Here is a 17,863-nt window from a genome sequence, read left to right as displayed (position 1 = left end):
TGTAAAAAGTGTCTTAAAAAATAAATAAATTAAAAAGTGATGGATCTAGTTGTCATTTACACCTTACTCTATAGCTTGCAGTCTAGTTCAATTCCATTTTGCTTTGTTTCTTATTCTAGGCACAGACAACTTGAACTTAATATTCTCCTATTCTGTTTGGGTACTTAGAGACTTTCCTGAAGATGGATTGAAAGTAAGCACACTTGGTCACATTTGAAAATAAAGGTGGAGAGAATTAGGGTGTGCCTACTGACTGCACTGATAGTAAAGCAAATAATATTAGGCAGATCCTTCTAATATTTCGCTCGCTTAGTTCACACTCATAAGGCTATCATAATTGTAAATAAAGGGCTGCTTTAAGTGTTCTGGGTCCACACAAAGATCCTTATAAATTGCTCTAAATAGTAGCTTTTCCTGTGTGGCTATATACGGCCTCTCTCACATAGATTTGTAAACACTGACCATTCTACCTCATGTGTCCAAAAAGAAAGCTGCTGCGTATACCATATTTACTCAAGTCTAATGCACCATTAAATCTAATGCACACCTTAATTTTCAGAACCTTGAAACTAAAAAAACTATTTGATGGCAAATGTAAATCTGCCATTAAATCTAATGCACACCTTAATTTTTATAATTTGGCCAAAAAAGGTGAGCATTAGATTAGAGTAAATATGGTAATATCTACCATAACATGTTGACAGAAGCCACACTTACAAGTTAGCAATAACTCAGATTATCTGTTTGTATGCAGCAGCTTTGCAGTACTTGAAAAATGCATTCCCTTACTTTATTGAAAGCTTATCTCGCTTATCGTTACTTACCAGTAATGTCTAGAGTTGACTAATGAAAGCAAAAAGAAGCTGTGAAATGATATCTAGGGTACATCAAACCCACAATAGCTTTTTGATCCCAGTCACCGAAAGACAGGATGAAGTTGGTAGCTCTGAGTGAGGTTTCATCAATGTTTGAGTTGCATCAGTTCTCGTTGTTTGGTTTCAGAAGACAAGAATTGCTTGTTGCTGTGCTGAATGTGGCCTGGTTTGCACAACCTGGTAAGCCAAACTATGACTTACCAAGGCTGCAAGCAGTTCTAGAGAAGAACTTCCAGTCAAGAACAAACCTTGACTACAGCTTGTGGTTGGGGCGGGGAGAGCTTAACCAAAAGTCCCAGTTCACATGACGTGCTAAGCCAAACCCTGGGTTGGTTCAGTGTGGCACAATAGTAGGGCCAGGAAGAAGAAAAGGGGCTGCAAGTTCCTTTTCAGAAGCTGGTCAATAAGTAGAGGTCATGATTGCATGTGATATCTCAGTTTAATTGGGACACTGGCTATAGACTGCTACTTGCTGATACAGAGAAATAGGGCAAGAGGTTTACCCGCAGTGTTCTGTGTTTGTATATTGTGCTTTCAGCTGGAGAAGGTTGAAGCTTAATTGCTGCTGCTCCTTCAGAAAGATATTGTGTGTCATTTTGGGGCTTGTGAATTGAACTGTTTGACTTCCCTTGGAAAAATGAGTGTAAATGTACACAAATTAACTTTGTGAAATTCAACCTTTTTGACTGGCAGATATTTACAGAAGATCTTCCTGAAGTGGAATCCCTTCCTCGAAACAAAGTCCTCAGTTTCTTGATAGAGAACTTTAAAAACCTGGCTGTTCCGTACTTGGTAAGAACTCATGCTGTTACCTGCATGCCCTGTTCTGATAACAGCAATTTGTGTCTGACTTCTAGGTCTATCTGATGCAGTTTTTGAAGGTGAGCAAATTATAAACATGTAGCAGTAGTTAATCCAGGACGTATGTAGCCGTTTTTGTAGGATTCCTGGTTTATATGAAGGAAGAAAAAAGTGGCTTCTCTTGAACACACATTGAAATATTGATGGGAAGAGGCAGGGTCTTCTACGGTCAGCTGTCATACATGAATTGTGGACCTGTATTTACAGGAACATATAATCCAAACCTGGGAAGAGGCTGGTTCAGAGTTCCACAACTGCCTGATTCAGCTCTACTGTGAAAAAGTACAAGGATTAATGAAGGAATATCTCAGCTCTTTTCCTCCAGGTATTTTCACCCCTGGTCTACTTCAGTGTGCCAAAATAAGAAACTCTGGGACAAACTATGGAGAAGAGGTAGTTGAATAAAAGAATTGGGAGGCAGCATGCTTCTGAATACCAGTTGCTGGCAATTGCAGATGGGGAGAGAACTGTTGGATTGGCCAGTGTGAGGACAGGCAGCTGGATTAGATGGACCTTTGTTTTTAAACACAAGGGTGATTCTGTAGATTGCAGACTGTAAGCAGCTACTGTTAGGTAATGTATCTCAGTTGTGCGCTGTTAGGAACATTATTAAATTTTACTTCCCATGAGATGTTCAGAAGCATCTTTGTTTCAGTGGGTCTCCTGTCTAATGGGAGTGGGACTTTAGATAACTTCATTTTATGGCTTCACATTTGCTGATGCTAACCATCTGTTTCAGATAAACCACCGGTGGCAGCTGGAGAAGAGGAGGGGGAACTTGGAGAGTATCGGCAAAAACTTCTTTTCTTCCTTGAGACTTCCAGTTGCTACAATGCTGAGCAGCTCATCAGTGACTTCCCCTTTGATGGTAAGAGATGGTGCAGCCTTATTGGTCTCCTTCATTGCTGGGGGCAATTAGCTATAGTTATTGCAGTGGAACCATATTTTTCTTTAATTCTTTTTTTTAGAATTTAAAGACATTTTAAGTGCTGGAAAAGAGAATGTAGCCAGTTATCCTCTGCTATAGGCATTCTCAGTGCCATGTCTCAGTAATGTAAAGGGATTTCCCCTTATTATTATTAAATTTTATATTACCACCCCCTCCATCCTGCCAAAGGAGCCTAGAGCAGCATGTCTGTGTTGGCCTATGGTGGAAGAGATGCTGCATAATGGCCCATTATAAATACATCTGATACTGTTGATAGAGGACAATTGACTGTTTTATGTGAAGAACAATGTTTAAAATGCTCACTGTTTGGTTGAAAAGCTATGGGTAACTGAAAAGTGGTGTACAGAGGAATAAAAACAACAACAACCGACAGTGTGATGCTACTGATTTATAGGATAAACTGAGCTCTTCCTCTTCCTTCTGTCCAGGTATTGTAACAAAAGATGATCTTCCTCTGCTGCTTAGTTTGCTCTTGTCTTCTTACTCATTTTCATGACAAATTCCCATAGGCAACTTTGCAGAACTGTGTTGCTGTTGAAGGCAATAATAGCTACTTTTGTTCTACTCCTGCCTGCAGGCCTCCTAGAAGAACGTGCTCTGCTGCTGGGACGGATGGGAAATCATGAACAAGCTCTCTTCATATATGTTCACATCCTGAAGGATACAAAAATGGCTGAAAAGTACGTCTCTGCTTAACAGCAACACTTTGTTAGTTTTTAAAGAAGCAAACCAACTTAGTTCATTCTTACCTGTTTAAGTGGGAGGTGTGTGTAGTCACCCCCACCTTAATTTGTCCCCCTCTGCATCGGGGGTCGCCAGCCTTTGTGGCACATCTGCAAACTAGAGAAACTGTTGCAGGCACCACACACACATTGCAGCCTATTGGAAAGGAAATGAGCCTAATTTGAACAAATGAAAGGTGGGGAAGAGAGCCTTGTGTGCCATATTGTAATTAGCAAAGGGGTCCTAGTAGCTAGTTCATTAACAGTCTTAAGAACATAAGAAATTAGCAGGTGCACTTACCAAGCTATCCTTGTTTGTTTGTTTGTTTTGTTGTATAGACCAGTGTTTCCCAACCGGTGTTCCGCGGCACACGAGTGTGCCGTGAGACGTTGCCTCGTGTGCCGCGAGATGCCTGGAGGGAGGTGGGCAAGTCGGGCGGCGAGAGGCGGGGCGGCGGCGGCGAGGAGAGGCCGCGCCTCCTGCTGCTGCCTGGCGCTCCTCCTCGCAGCCGGCAGCGCTGCCTGGGCGCCTCCGCGCGACTCTGCCTCGCTGGGTTTGGTCTCCCAGCAGAGACGGGTCACACGCGCCCCTCCCTCCCTCCCTCAGCCTGCGCGGAGGGAGAGCCAGAGAGAGGCATCGCTCCTGCGCGGCGGGAGAGGGAGCAGCCGGAGCGATGCCCCAAACGAACGCATGGGACCGGAGGGGAAATCCTCTCCGAGGCGGATTGAGCGCAGCTGAGAGAAGCCTTTCGAGGAGCTGCCGTGTCCCCTGGAAACCCCCTTCCCAGCTCTGCCTCAGCCGCCGCCGCCTCAGTTGCCGCCGTCCCTCAGTCCCTCGCTCTGCTGCCTCCTCCCACCCCCAAAGCTTGGAGGTTCCCCAGCAAGGGGGAGGGAAAAAACTTTCACTTTTGTGCGTCCCTCCCGGCGTGACGCTGCGCGCTGACGTCATGGGGCGGGGCTTTAATGGTGGTGTGCCGCGAGATTTTTTTTCAGTAAACAGGTGTGCCGTTGCCCAAAAACGTTTGGGAAACACTGGTATAGACATATGACATTGTGCAAATATGTGTGTATAAATATGGCATAGAAAAATGTTTTAATCCTGGAAAGTATTTTTCTTTCTTACATATGATGAGTCCTTTTTAACATTTTAATTTGCAAACTGAGAAACCAGATTAAATGCCTTTCCAGCTGATAGGCATCCATCTGCCTCGGGAGACAATGGAAGAGTGCCTTTGGGGTAAAGTCAAACTGTTGGAAGGTTGCAGCACAGTACTCACTGATAATTGTAGGGTAATAAGTCAAAATATGTAATTTTAAAAATAAGATGGACTTCAAGGCCACTCTGAGTTTCCTGTACATGCTGTTGTGTTTCAGTTACTGTCACAAACACTACGACAAAAGCAAAGATGGCAGCAAAGATGTGAGTAGCTTATTTTCTGTTACCTTGGAGTTTACAAAACATGCTTCCTTTAATTATCCTGTTTCTGTTACATAGTTTGTAGCATCAACAAATTTAATGGCAGGTAATTGGAGTAAAAGATTTTATGCCCGAAACAAATGAGCTTGCAAGACTTGAAATTTTTTAAGTATTCAAGTCATTTAAATACTTAGGTGTTGCTCGGTGTGTGTGTGCAAATCAAGTAATCTCTTATTTCCAAGCAAATTGCTTTGGAAAATATACTGTTGTATTTGAAGCAACTTCGCACCCTGCAGCGGTGAGTGGGGCTCATTGCCAAGGCCATCATTTCTTCCCTGGTGGAAGAGCTTCGTCTGCCTTGGCCTCCTAGCACTACAAAACTTGTTTCAGGCAGTTACTGCACAGGCATGACTGAGCTTGTGCGGTTTCAATTGGCCAGCCTCATACAAAAGGCCCCCTTTCTACCCATTAATCACAGTTGTGTGTGAGGTGGGAAAAGGAGTGGTGGCTTGGGCAGCAGGAGGCTATGTAGCTAACAGAGGATTAAATGGAGGGTAGAACAGGGCTACTACCCACAATGGCTGTGCTCTGGCTCCACAGTCAGCGGTACTACAGTGGAATCTCAGGTTGCGGATGCAATCTGTGACGGAGGCACGTCCGCAACCTGCAGTGTTCGCATCCTGAAGCGCCGTGTCTGCGCAGGCCCCTACGCGATTTGGTGCTTCTGCGCATGCGCAAAGCGTGATTTAGCGCTTCTGTACATGCACGAGCGGCGAAACCCAGAAGTAACCCGTTCCGGTACTTCTGGGTTTCCTTGGTCTGCAACCCGAAAACACGTAACCTGAAGCGTCCGTAACATGAGGTATGACTGTAATGCTTCTGAGTACCAGCTGAACAGGAGGGGAGAGCACTCCTGTGCTCAATTTCTGCTTGTGGGTTTCCCACGGTTGGACACTGTAAGAGCAGGATGCTGGACCTGATGGGCAGGCTCTTACGTTTTTACAAGGAAATAGGTGTGTTTGCACGCTCACACATTTATGTCTGCTACTTAATTTTTACCTTTGTACAGTAGGATTGTTTCTACACGTATGCATTGCAGTATACCTTCCATTGCAGGCATAAATACCTAAGGGTGTTGCAATATACTAATTAGTGCATTTCTTTCGCAGATAAAGATCAGCTTTAACTTCTGAAATAAATGGGAAACACTTTTCCCAGGAGCGCTGTGGACTCTTGTTCATACCATTTGAGCAAGAGCTTATATAAAGCTGTAAATACTTATGGTCAAGATAAGAGTTTTGTTATAAGATGGGCACTGTCTCTGTCTGGGGTGGCATACTTCGTCCCAGACATTTTGGAGTGGATTTTAAATACAGTGGTTTGCTTTGTGTCAAACAGGTATACTTGTCTCTTCTCCGGATGTACCTCTCACCACCTAGCGTTCACTGCTTGGGACCAATCAAGATGAAACTATTGGAGCCTCAAGCCAATCTCCAGGCTGCATTGCAGGTTTTGGAACTTCATCACAGCAAGTTGGACACTACCAAAGTAAGGATTATTATTTTTTAATGAAGCACACCGCATTGTGGAATGGAGTAGATATGATGCAAGAAACCTCTATTGCATATTGCATTAAAATAAACTAGCTTTTGTGTTTAAACACCCATTTTTCTTCCACAAGCTGCTTGAAGGGCCACTTTCTTTGCAAATAAAATTAACCTGTATCCAGAGAATTTGTTTTTTTAAAGAGCTAATGTACACGTAACTTGTGAATTTATTTATACCAAATTTTGCAAGATATATTCCTCCCCCGCCCCCATACTCACAACCATGAAAAGTTGGAATACTGGAACTGTATTTTGGAAGAATCCTAACACATTAATTTCCCTTTGGTTGTATCTGTAGGCAATAAACCTCCTCCCAGCAAATACTCAAATTAGCGAGATTCGAATCTTCCTGGAAAAAGTCCTTGAAGAAAATGCCCAGAAGAAAAGATTCAGTCAAATACTTAAAAATCTTCTCCATGCTGAATTCCTGAGAGTATGTTGTTCATGTTACTTCTCCATATTTATCAAAGGGAATGTTTAAAGCAAATGTTGGGCTGTTGTATGTGAGGGGGTTGTTTGGTAGAGAAATTGGTAAATTGTAAAACCAAAAAACAGCAACAAGAATTAGTTTAACTGTTATGAAGGTAATTTTCATATTTCTTCAGGGTGTGTGGGAATGTTCTATTCTATTTGTTCTTATTTTGCCATAGGTACAGGAGGAACGGATTTTACACCAGCAAGTGAAATGTATAATCACAGAAGAAAAACTTTGCAGTGTGTGTAAAAAGAAGATTGGAAATAGGTATGTGGAAATTGATACTCAGTCTGATTTTTGCACAATTTTTGTGGAAGAGCAGCAGTGGGCTAGGATGCTTGCCGAAGCATTCTTAGAGTGCACAGTTAATTTTCTGATAATGCACTCCTAAGCATGTTTATTCAGAAGAAAGAACCGCTAGATTCAATGAGAATTCTTCCTTGATAAGTGGGTATCAGGAGGGGGGGCATGGTGGTGGAATTCACTTGGCTTGCCTCTTAGCGTGAACTTTTCTGAATCAAATAAGTGAGCTGCCATGGCTATCCTTTGGAATTCATGCTTACTCAACATTTGTGATGCAGTTCTCCAAAAAGGATGCACAAAAATGCATCATGAAAACTACTACATGTCTTTGGTTTTGGAATTTTCGAAAATGTCTTTTAAGTCTTGCCAAACACTAGATAAGCCACCTACTAGCAAGAAGGGAAGGAAACATGCACACACTGCTACAGGAACACAAAGGAAACAAAACACTAAGAACTGCAGAGAGAAATGCTGGTTGAGATGTGACCTTTCAAAAAGTATAGATTTTTGTAAAGAGGAGCCTGTTCTGTGCCCTTCTAAAGATAACTAAATCAAGCAGTGTTTTTTATATTATTTTTAAATTATTAAGATAACCAGATAACTTGATGCACCTACCTTTTCTCTTCCTATAGTGCCTTCGCCCGCTATCCTAATGCAATAGTCGTGCATTATTTCTGTTCCAAAGAAGTGAGTGCGGCAGACACCTGAAATGATTGTCATGTGGACTGCAGAAGCCATGGCGCTTACCTGGAAGGAGAGCGAAGAGAATTGTAGGCATTGAAGAAGTTGGAGGAATCTTCTGAGGCATGTTGCTTACGAACAACTCGAGCCCCACGTCGCTTTACCAGATGACTCGCCATGTAATCTGCCAATGCTGGCATAGTAGGGGAAACTGACATTAACTATTATTTCATATACTTGGCATCAGGTTAGCCTCAGAGCACTTCAGCATGAGGAAGAATGAAAGCTAAATAGCAACGAGATGCCATCACGCTCCAGTTTTTGTAGCAGTTCTCGTTCCAAGGAAGACCCAAGTCAAAATGTCAAGTCAAGCAAGGCAAAAATGCATTTTGTGTTGGATTCTGTATTCTGATCATAGTTGGGGAAAATTATATGATTGTTTCATCAGCATTACATTGAGATCCACTTTTATAAGTCATTTGGAGGCAGGCACTTCCAGAGAGGCTGTACCCAGATTTCCTTACTGCTAATATTGGATATAAATAGGCATTGGCCATCAAACCTTATCCTTTGTATTTGGGAGTGGTTATCACCACTGATAGAAAAGTTCCAAGGGAACTAGTCTAATAACAATATGATCAGAACTGGAAAATGTGTATATTTTTTTTTGAGAAGCATGTAAATATGAATGAGCATAATATTTGCACTGTGTATAGTCACTTCGATTATGAGTAGAATGAAAAGTGACAATGATTTTTCTGAAGGGAGGGGGAAGTAGCATCTGCACTTGTACCAAAAAGTTAAAGGAGCAACTTCTTTAAAAATCAGATTTGAAAGTGTGTGTGTGTTTTATATTGAGCACCTGGTCTACACTTTGGAGTCACTATTGTGTTGAAGTGGTTAAGTCTTCATGAATACTCCAGCTTTTGAGTAATGCAGACACTTCCATTGCAGTATTTTTAGTTCCCTATTATGTTCCCACTGGTGCTCCTCTGTAGCTTTGTTGTACCCTCATTGCTGTGATACTGAAAAATCCTGGGCCCTTGCAGGTTGTAATGTTATTGTCTTAACATTATTTTTTAAAGCCTAATCTTTTATGAAGGTGATAAAGATGAATTTGAGAGTTCAGCAGCAGGTGAACAAAGGCTGGTAGTAGGAGCAATTGGTTCAGAGGATCTGAATGGGGAAGTTATCTCAACATCCCATAACAGCTATTTATTATTTTTTAGTTTTTTGTGACTGTAATCATTCAGTGATTTATAGTTTTTGGCAGAAATTCACCATAGTTGAGGAAATAAAGGTTAAGGAAAAGCCTTTCTATGCTGTTTTGATTTCACTACATGCTTGGTAAGATCCTAAGATGAGTGAAACACTAGGATAAATTTAGTTCGTAATTTGATCTGCTGCAAAACAGCTTGGCCTTTTCTAGGAGCTGCTTCCCTGGCTACCTTAAGTACACTGTCCAGTGAAGTCTGTCCTCAATCTCACATCTATTTCTGTGTTGTGTGCAGTGAATACCAACTGTGTCTTACTGCTGAGTTTGGGATTTGTTCTTCTGCTAAGATTAAACTGATTTTTGGTACTTTGTTCCCTTAAATCCATAGAGTGTCAATGCAGTATGTTTGTTGCTTTTGTTCAGCTTCCTAGACTAGACGGGTACTGCAGGTGAAGACTACACGAGATATTAATATGTAAAGGACAGCAAAATGAAGTGTTTACATAGAAACTATTATTTGTGCAGTCCATTCTGACACAGATTAATGATATGTCTGCTGCCAGTAAAGCTGCATGCTCCACTGAGGCATCTCAAGTGTACTTTTCTCCTTCACAGAAAAGCTTTTATGTGCCTCGATTCAGCTTCATTGCATACCTTCTGCAGAGAAGTGGCTTACGCTATAATTGCCTGCTGGTAGCCTTGCACAGTGTCTGGGATTCACTAACTGTACAACAGGTTAATTTGAAGCAATAAATTATTATAAATATTTGGGGAACCTGCATATTCTTTCCCCCTCTAAAATAAAATTTTATATTGTACTTCCTTTTCAGACTTAGCTGTGTGTAGTCTCAAACATTAATTCTTGTCATTAAAGGTTTTTTATACGGGTTGTGTGATTCAGACAAAGGATGTTGCCAGTCTAGTTCCCAAAGGAGAGGCACAGTTGCTGCACTACAGAATTGTTGCTGTTCAAACCTGAACCACAGGATCTACCTGTATTATGACATTCAGGCTTTTTAACCATGCTGTGCTATTATTTCAGAAGCTGTTCACATTTAGCCTACATTTTCAAGTATGGCCTTTAAACAATATTTTGCTGATCTATGGAATCTAAGTTTGAAAAGTTCTTAAAATAACAGTAAATAAAGCTTTCCAGATGACAGTTATTTCAATTGATTCTTTCTCAAGCAGTTCCATTGATTTTTTAATAGGTCTACCCAGGAGTAATCAGGCAGTGGTGTGCAAAGTATTTAGGTTTCCATTGTCCTGAGCATTCACGATGTGTTACTGTAGTGTAAGAGTCATGACCTAGAATCATAGAATCATAGAGTTGGAAGAGCCCACAAGGGCCATCGAGTCCAACCCCCTGCCAAGCAGGAAACACCATCAGAGCACTCCTGACATATGGTTGTCAAGCCTCTGCTTAAAGACCTCCAAAGAAGGAGACTCCACCACACTCCTTGGCAGCAAATTTCTCATTATATTGCCAATGCATTAGTGACATGGACATGGTATCTGAAGAAGTGTGCATGCACACGAAAGGTTATACCCAGAACAAACTTAGTTGGTCTCTATGGTGCTACTGGACAATTTATATATATATATTATATGGACATGGGGTGTTAGGGGATAAGTAGTACATTGTGCTCCTTCTGGGGTAGTTTGTCCACCTTTGGTCCCATTTTGCACTCCGCTCTCACCTGTGGCTCCTCAGAGCTGTCAGCATGTGACAGCAACCGCACCCCAGGAACAGCTTTGACTGGTTGGCTAAACCAGGTGAGAGTAACTGATGGGTCTCAGGCCCTTGGTGAGTTAAGGATTTCCATCTCATGCAAAGACAGGTTCTGGCAAATTGAGTGGACGAGACCTATAGTGGGTCCCAACAGTCCAAAAAGCAGTTTCTGCATGTGCTGTAGAGGGGCAGACGGGGCTTGTCTACCTAGGAAGGTAGGCCATCTAGAAGGAAAACTCTGATCCTAAGTTTCTGCTACCTAGCACAACATCTCCAGGAGAAGAAAAGGCTAAGGAGTAAACCCTACACAAATATGGAGTGGAGTTCACTAAGACGGTTGGATGGCACCTTGTATGCATCCTTCCGGTAACTCCTGCAGCCAACTTGTGCCACATCAGCAAGGCCAAGAATGAGGTATTGTCATTTGAGCAGCCCAGGACCTCCATCCACGCTGCCCTGGTTTGCACCCCAGGGAGGTAAATTCATCCCCAGAGGCACATCCCATTATCTCTCAAGACAGACAGATGCCAACAGTGACATGGAAAGAAATTAGTCAGCTCTAATTCTTTTTAGAGATTGAGCATATGCTGAAAGAATGTAGATGGGTAAACAATCCTTACAACCCCATCGGCAAAATAACATGTGGACGGTAGTAAGGCAACTACCTCAGGCTCAGGCTCTCGGTATCCTATAAAGAGGTCAACAAACTGGAACTTGGAGATGTGTTCTCATGACCACTATTCTGTAAAAATATGATCCAGTTTTTGCAATTATTTCAAAAATCCCTGCATTTTAAATTTCTTTTTAGTTTCCAATTTCACAGGACATTGGAAGAATAACTAAAGATGCTAACTAAAGAAATTTCATAGTCTCTGCCATAAATGGTTTTCCCAGAATGCTGATACCTGATTATTGAGATGTACCATTTTTAAATCAAATAAGCAAAACAGATCAATCTAAACATTTATGTTCACTGTCTACAAGTACTGATTTAAGAAATATGGATTGTATTCAGTGTGTAATATTAAGCAGATTGTTGTATTAGCACAAGGTTTTCTTTGCACAACTAAACAATGTTCCCATATATGCCCTCTAAATTTGGGAGTTCCCCTCAATCCTCCAGAATAGATTTGGGGATGGTAGGGATGGAATCCTGTTGTGCTAGCATTGAGCCTTGCACTAGTCTTAACTGTTTAGTCTGCCCCATGCAACAACATGTCAGTATGACTCAATAGATGGAAATGTTATTTCCAACGAAGCAGTGTCTGGACAAAAATCGGTGAAATGTCTGGGAAAATCTGGACGTATGGCAGTGTTTTTGCTGATTTTCCTCAGAAATAGCTCAAAAACATCCAATTTCTTTGCTAATTAACTGTAGAAGAGAAATACATACCATAAAAACTGAAAAAGTCTTAAAAGAGCAGGAGCATATGTTACAGATCTATATCCTGCCTGTAGTCTGAAAAGTACAGGAAAGGGTGCTACTGAAGATCTTGCTGCATCAAGTCCACATCCATTAAGGCCAGCTGCTTTATCTTGTTGGCTGCAGAAGCTACAGCCAGTGGTGACTACCAGGAAACTTGATGGTTTACTAGCTAAACTTATAAATGCTTGCCTCACCTTGTGGATGGCAGCTTCTGTTTATTAGACAAGAATAAGCAGTTGAGTTCCTAAACCTCAGAAAACATCTTTCTTTATGGATTCTAAAGTAGACTTTTAAGTATTGTATGCGTGCACGCGCACACACATACGCACACAGAGCATATGTATTTGCACCATTTCTAGATTGAGGAGATTCCTGTCAACCAAAAACTTATGTATTCCACACATTCTTTTGTAGGTATTGAGTAAGTTTTGTGTTATCTGTTTAATATTTTTAAAATTGCAGGAATTAAGGGAATACATTTTCACCCAGGCAATAGCAGAGGAAGTACAACAGAACTACCACAGTTCTGGCAGAAGTGGGCAGTACTGGCATACTCTAGTCATTCTATGCATCTTGTTTGGGATATGTTTAAATCCATTACTTTCAACCAGTTATCATTAGTTTCTCTCTTCAACTAAATTTCCTTTCTGTCCTTAGTGTGTCTTCTAGCTTTCCAACCTAGACCCTGCAACAAGCATCCTAGACCCTTCCTTGTGTGCCTCCCCTATGAGAGGTCAGGAGGGTGGCAATATGAGAACAGGCCTTTTCTGTGGCTGTACTGTATAGAAATTTAATAATAATATCTCAACCACCACAGACTCGCAAACTTTTGTAATGCATTTGTGTACTTGTCCTGACCATTTTAGCCCTAAGATGCACAGTGGAAGTTTCAAAATATATCTAATGAATAATGCTGCCACTGAATAGCTGCACTGAAATCATTATTGTCCACAGGAGTTGAACTTATTAAACTGTAGGGAGCTTGCATAAGTATTGAAACACGTTTGTAATCTCCCTTTCTCACTTGGGCAATTATTGGATGTGGTTGCAGCATTGCCTTTTGCACTACTTTGTATATCTCAGTAGAACAGTGGCAGAGGGCCAATGGTGCACCAAGGTGAGAAAAAAATAACAACAGGCAGTTAAGCTGCAGTGTGCACAATTTTTGAAAGCACTGAAATGTTGGCATGATTAATGAATTTGGGGTGAAGAGTATTGATGCATTCTGTCCTTTTTGTATGCGAAAAACAAAACCAACCTTAGCTGTAATTTTTAGCTTTCCCATTTGCATTTGTAAATGACAGGTGTGTTCTACATAACACCAAGGTTGTGAAAATAAATATGAAGACACGTTCAAGAAAATTGAGGTTACATCTTGCAGTCAATGGAATTCTTTTGTGCAGAATATTGATCTCTGTGGCTCTAATTTCAGAAATAATATAAAACATATTTTAATACAGTGGTACCTCCGGTTAAGTACTTAATTCGTTCTGGAGGTCCGTTCTGAAAGCACTGAAACTGTTCTTAACCTGAAGCACCACTTTTGCTAATGGGGCCTCCTGCTGCTGCCACACCGCCGAGTACGATTTCTGTTCTCATCTTGAAGCAAAGTTCTTAACCCAAGGTACTAATTCTGGGTTAGCGGAGTCTGTAACCTGAAGCGTATGTAACCTGAAGCGTATGTAACCCGAGGTACCACTGTATTCAAAATCAGGCAATAAATACACATGTTTTTACTTGACCAAAGAATCCACAAGTCCATTCAAAACCACAAAATAAGAAGTTATAACCTAAAAGCCAAACTACAAATACTAGGTCTGTGAGTAAGCACAATATTTACCTTGTAGCTGGATCTGCTCTGTAGTGATCTAATTTGTTCTGTTACTGTATTTGGATCTGAATCTGACCGGTTAAATCTGAAGCTCTGTTTCATTCCCATTGACTATAATGAGGAATCTGTAAATGGCTATTGCTTGTTTTCCTTTTCACATAAGTGGATGAAATTTAATGAGAAAGGAACACGAATTAAGCCTTCAAATTTCAGAGATACTTATGCAGGGAAACTTTAAAGTTTCTAACTTTTTATTTTCTGTCAGAATTCAATGCATATTGCAAAAACTGACACCCTTTCTTTTTTAAATTGTTTTTATTTAAAGGTTTTCATGGATAACAAAAGTACAAATAGTGTCTTTTTTCAGTTCATAGAATCTTTACAGGTCAGTTAGATTTGATGTGAGACACTGCTATCTGCATTGTGAGCATGGGGGGGGCAGATATGGGGAGAGAGAGGTGTGGGGGAGAAGGTGGGTAGTGTTTTCCCCTTTTGCATAGTTCATGTGGGGAGTTTTGTGTCAGCATCATGTGGATAGGTTCTTTATCTATTCATTTATTTATTTCTGTTGGCAATGCAGAAGATTGGGAGCCGAGAGTATGGTCGATTGCATTGGGATGATTGCAGTGAGTTTTGTTTTTGTGAGTGAGTGGTGGTGGTAGCTGTTGGGTCAAATTAGCCATATTGATCCTACAAGGGCAGACTTCAAACTGGGTGAAAAATAGCAATCACATTCCCTCCCTTAGTCTGAAAAACATGCATGAGTGCCCCTACATAAGAAACTTGTTACTGTTTGGACAAATAGGTCCAGAGGGCATCATGCTGGCTAATTTTACTCTTATCATGGAAAGGTTTTTGCGGGTGAAGAGGTTGCCATCCCTCTTCCTGGAAGTACTCTTCATGACAGCCTTTCCATGAAGAAAAAAGTGAGCACTATGATTTTAGTTGTTGGCAAGGAAAAAGAACAATTGGGAAAGAAGTAGGCCACCCCAACAATGAACTCGACTTCTTCTGCCCTGCAGTCATAGCCAAAATTTGAAGGAGCCTGATGACCCACATGGATAACCTGGAAGTAAAAAGGTAAAAGGGTGAATGATCCCTGGACGGTTAAGTCCAGTCAAAGGCGACTATGGGGTGCGGCGCTCATCTCACTTCAGGCTGAGGCAGCCAGCGTTTGTCCACAGACAGCTTTCCGGGTCATGTGGCCAGTATGACTAAACAGCTTCTGGCGCAACGGAACACTGTGATGGAAGCCAGAGCGCACGGAAACGCCGTTTACCTTCCCGCCACAGCAGTATCTATTTATCTACTTGCACTGGTATGCTTTTGAACTACTAGGGAATTGCCTCTGAGCGCACAGAAGTAGATAAATATAGGGTTGTGCTGCAGTAACTTGCAGTAAAGTGATGGGTTGGTAGTTCCTAAAGAACAGCACGTCCTTCCACTTCCGGCTTTCCTGCTGTGGGAAATGGCTGCCTCCCACACGAACGGACACCAGCCATGCTAGTAATTTAGCCCTGGCAGACTCCACAGGGTGGGAGAGGACTGTCTCACAGACCCGCAGATCGCCCATGATCTGTCGGCTAGCATCATGGTTTGCAAGGGTCTAAGAGCACGGCACAGCTGTCACTCTCCAGAGCCGCTCCTACATGCAGGGGCACCTGTTCCTTTAAAATTAATAAGATTTGACCAAAGAACAGGCATGTTTTGGACTGATAGAGGTAAAAGAAATAATCTGCTGAATTATACAGTCACTGGATGCCAAACTCTTGACTTCAAAGAGACTCAAATCTTGACGTTTGGATTAAAAGAGGCGAGCGGCTGCTGTTCCTTAGTTTCTTTGCAATTTGCCATCTCATGATTTGGCGAACCTCACCAAGGAAAAATTAATTACTTAAAGGATATGCAGGAGGGGTAAAAATTAATTGGAAGTACAGTTGTACAGTTCTCGACGGTAGAGTCTCAATTAGAATTGATAAAATAAGATCAGATCTGGAGGTGTCTGGGATGGAGGAGGGTGCAAGATGGTGGCGGTTGCTGTTGAATATTTACAAAAAGAACAAATCTTGTTTTGAGGAGGCCAGAAATATCTTTGGATTACAGAAGGGTGTGTTCTACATAAAAATGCGCTTGCTTGCAGGGATTATATTTATATATGGTTTAATCTAAAGAGAATGCAGGTGGATTTCCAACTTTTAATTGTGACTTAGTGGCGTAGCCACTGGCAGAAGTTTTAATCAGACTTGGCAAAAGATGAAGGAGGCTTGGACTGAGAGAATGGCGATTGTGACACAGATGAAATAGAAATGAATTTTCCCCCTCAGGCGGGGGGCGGAAGATATCTGGTGGATTATAACATGGGAAATTTCACATCATACAGTACATTTCTTTGCATGGATTACAGTTATAAGAGTTGAAAAAGAAGTTGTATTTCAGGTCCTGGCTGCCCCTCTAAGGCAGTGTTTCCCAAACGTTTTTGGGCAACGGCACACCTGTTTACTGAAAAAAAATCTCGCGGCACACCACCATTAAAGCCCCGCCCCGTGACGTCAGCGCGCAGCGTCACGCCAGGAGGGACGCACAAAAGTGAAAGTTTTTTCCCTCGGCAGCTCCTCTCAGCTGCGCTCAATCCGCCTCGGAGCGCAGGAGCGATGCCTCTCTCTGGCTCTCCCTCCGCGCAGGCTGAGGGAGGGAGGGAGGGGCGCGTGTGACCCGTCTCTGCTGGGAGACCAAACCCAGCGAGGCAGAGTCGCGCGGAGGCGCCCAGGCAGCGCTGCCGGCTGCGAGGAGGAGCGCCAGGCAGCAGCAGGAGGCGCGGCCTCTCCTCGCCGCCGCCGCCCCGCCTCTCGCCGCCCGACTCGCCCGCCTCCCTCCAGGCATCTCGCGGCACACCAGCCGATGTCTCACGGCACACTCGTGTGCCGCGGAACACCGGTTGGGAAACACTGCTCTAAGGTACTGGGGGGGGGGGGAGTTTTGGATTCTGAGGAAACTGAAAGATCACCAAAAGATTGCTTTGTGAAACTTTCCCTACAGCGTTTTTGATTTTCTACGGAAGAACTCGGTAATAGCTTCTCTAATACTCTGAGAGCTTGCTACGTCATTAATCGTTGTACTGAAGGAAAGTTGGAAAACAGCTCAAAGCCAAGAAACAAGATGAAGGAATGAGGGGAATGAAAGGAGGACTAGCGCTGGAAAATCATTGCTGGGTAACACAGAAACAACTCTTCTCCTGCATGCTAACAGCTAAAATGGTTATGCTTTAAATAATTTTAATAACTTATTGTTCATGGAGCACATCCCACCGAATTGCAATTATTGGGCACATTTGAAATATTAGCTAATTAAGACAGATGAAAGAGGAAATGGCACTGTTAATCTTAATTTTGGACTTTCAGCCCAGGACTTTCAGCGGGAGGAGAGGTCACCGAGAGAGAATGTTTTTCAAATAAGCTAATAAAGGAAATAGTGAATAAAAGCAACCTGCGTGCTAATTAGATATAAAGACCTGTTAAAACAAGATTTTGAGTCACATCCCAGAGACTGACAGTTTGATAAGATGAAGATGGACAATTAGAATTTTGAAATTGGAACCGATAAGCAAGAAAGCAGAACATAAATAAAATACATTACCTCTAGAAACCAGAACATGGGGAGTCCCTGGAAATTAATTAATTTAATTTAATTTGGAATACATAATTGGGGATAATGTATATGATTTGATATGACTGATCTGATTTGTGAATAACGAAGATTTTTATTGGAAAA

The 17,863-nt window shown here is 42.0% G+C and overlaps 1 protein-coding gene across 4 annotated transcripts in view; it reads left to right on the top strand.

The window, feature by feature from the left end:
* Positions 1-9,929, top strand: part of VPS39 (VPS39 subunit of HOPS complex) — a 28,241-nt gene extending 18,312 nt beyond the window's left edge. For 2 of the 4 annotated variants that reach the window (XR_014527032.1, XR_014527033.1), the window contains 10 exons: positions 120-193; positions 1,569-1,667; positions 1,944-2,061; positions 2,476-2,604; positions 3,263-3,740; positions 4,449-4,827; positions 6,223-6,372; positions 6,730-6,864; positions 7,082-7,173; positions 7,842-9,929. Coding sequence is in view for 2 of the 4 variants with exons in the window: in XM_083506897.1 (XP_083363023.1) it covers positions 120-193; positions 1,569-1,667; positions 1,944-2,061; positions 2,476-2,604; positions 3,263-3,365; positions 4,782-4,827; positions 6,223-6,372; positions 6,730-6,864; positions 7,082-7,173; positions 7,842-7,917 (1,022 nt within the window). In the remaining 2 variants the exon portion in view is untranslated. The remainder of the gene's footprint in view (positions 1-119; positions 194-1,568; positions 1,668-1,943; positions 2,062-2,475; positions 2,605-3,262; positions 3,741-4,448; positions 4,828-6,222; positions 6,373-6,729; positions 6,865-7,081; positions 7,174-7,841) is intronic. The other 2 variants (XM_083506897.1, XM_083506896.1) reach the window with 1 other exon arrangement.
* Positions 9,930-17,863: the final 7,934 nt, after the last annotated feature.

The sequence above is a fragment of the Podarcis liolepis genome (genome assembly GCF_965112155.1).
Source record: "Podarcis liolepis genome assembly, chromosome: 1".
Taxonomy (NCBI): Eukaryota; Metazoa; Chordata; class Lepidosauria; order Squamata; family Lacertidae; genus Podarcis; species Podarcis liolepis.
This window is presented reverse-complemented; position numbering and strand designations above follow the sequence as displayed.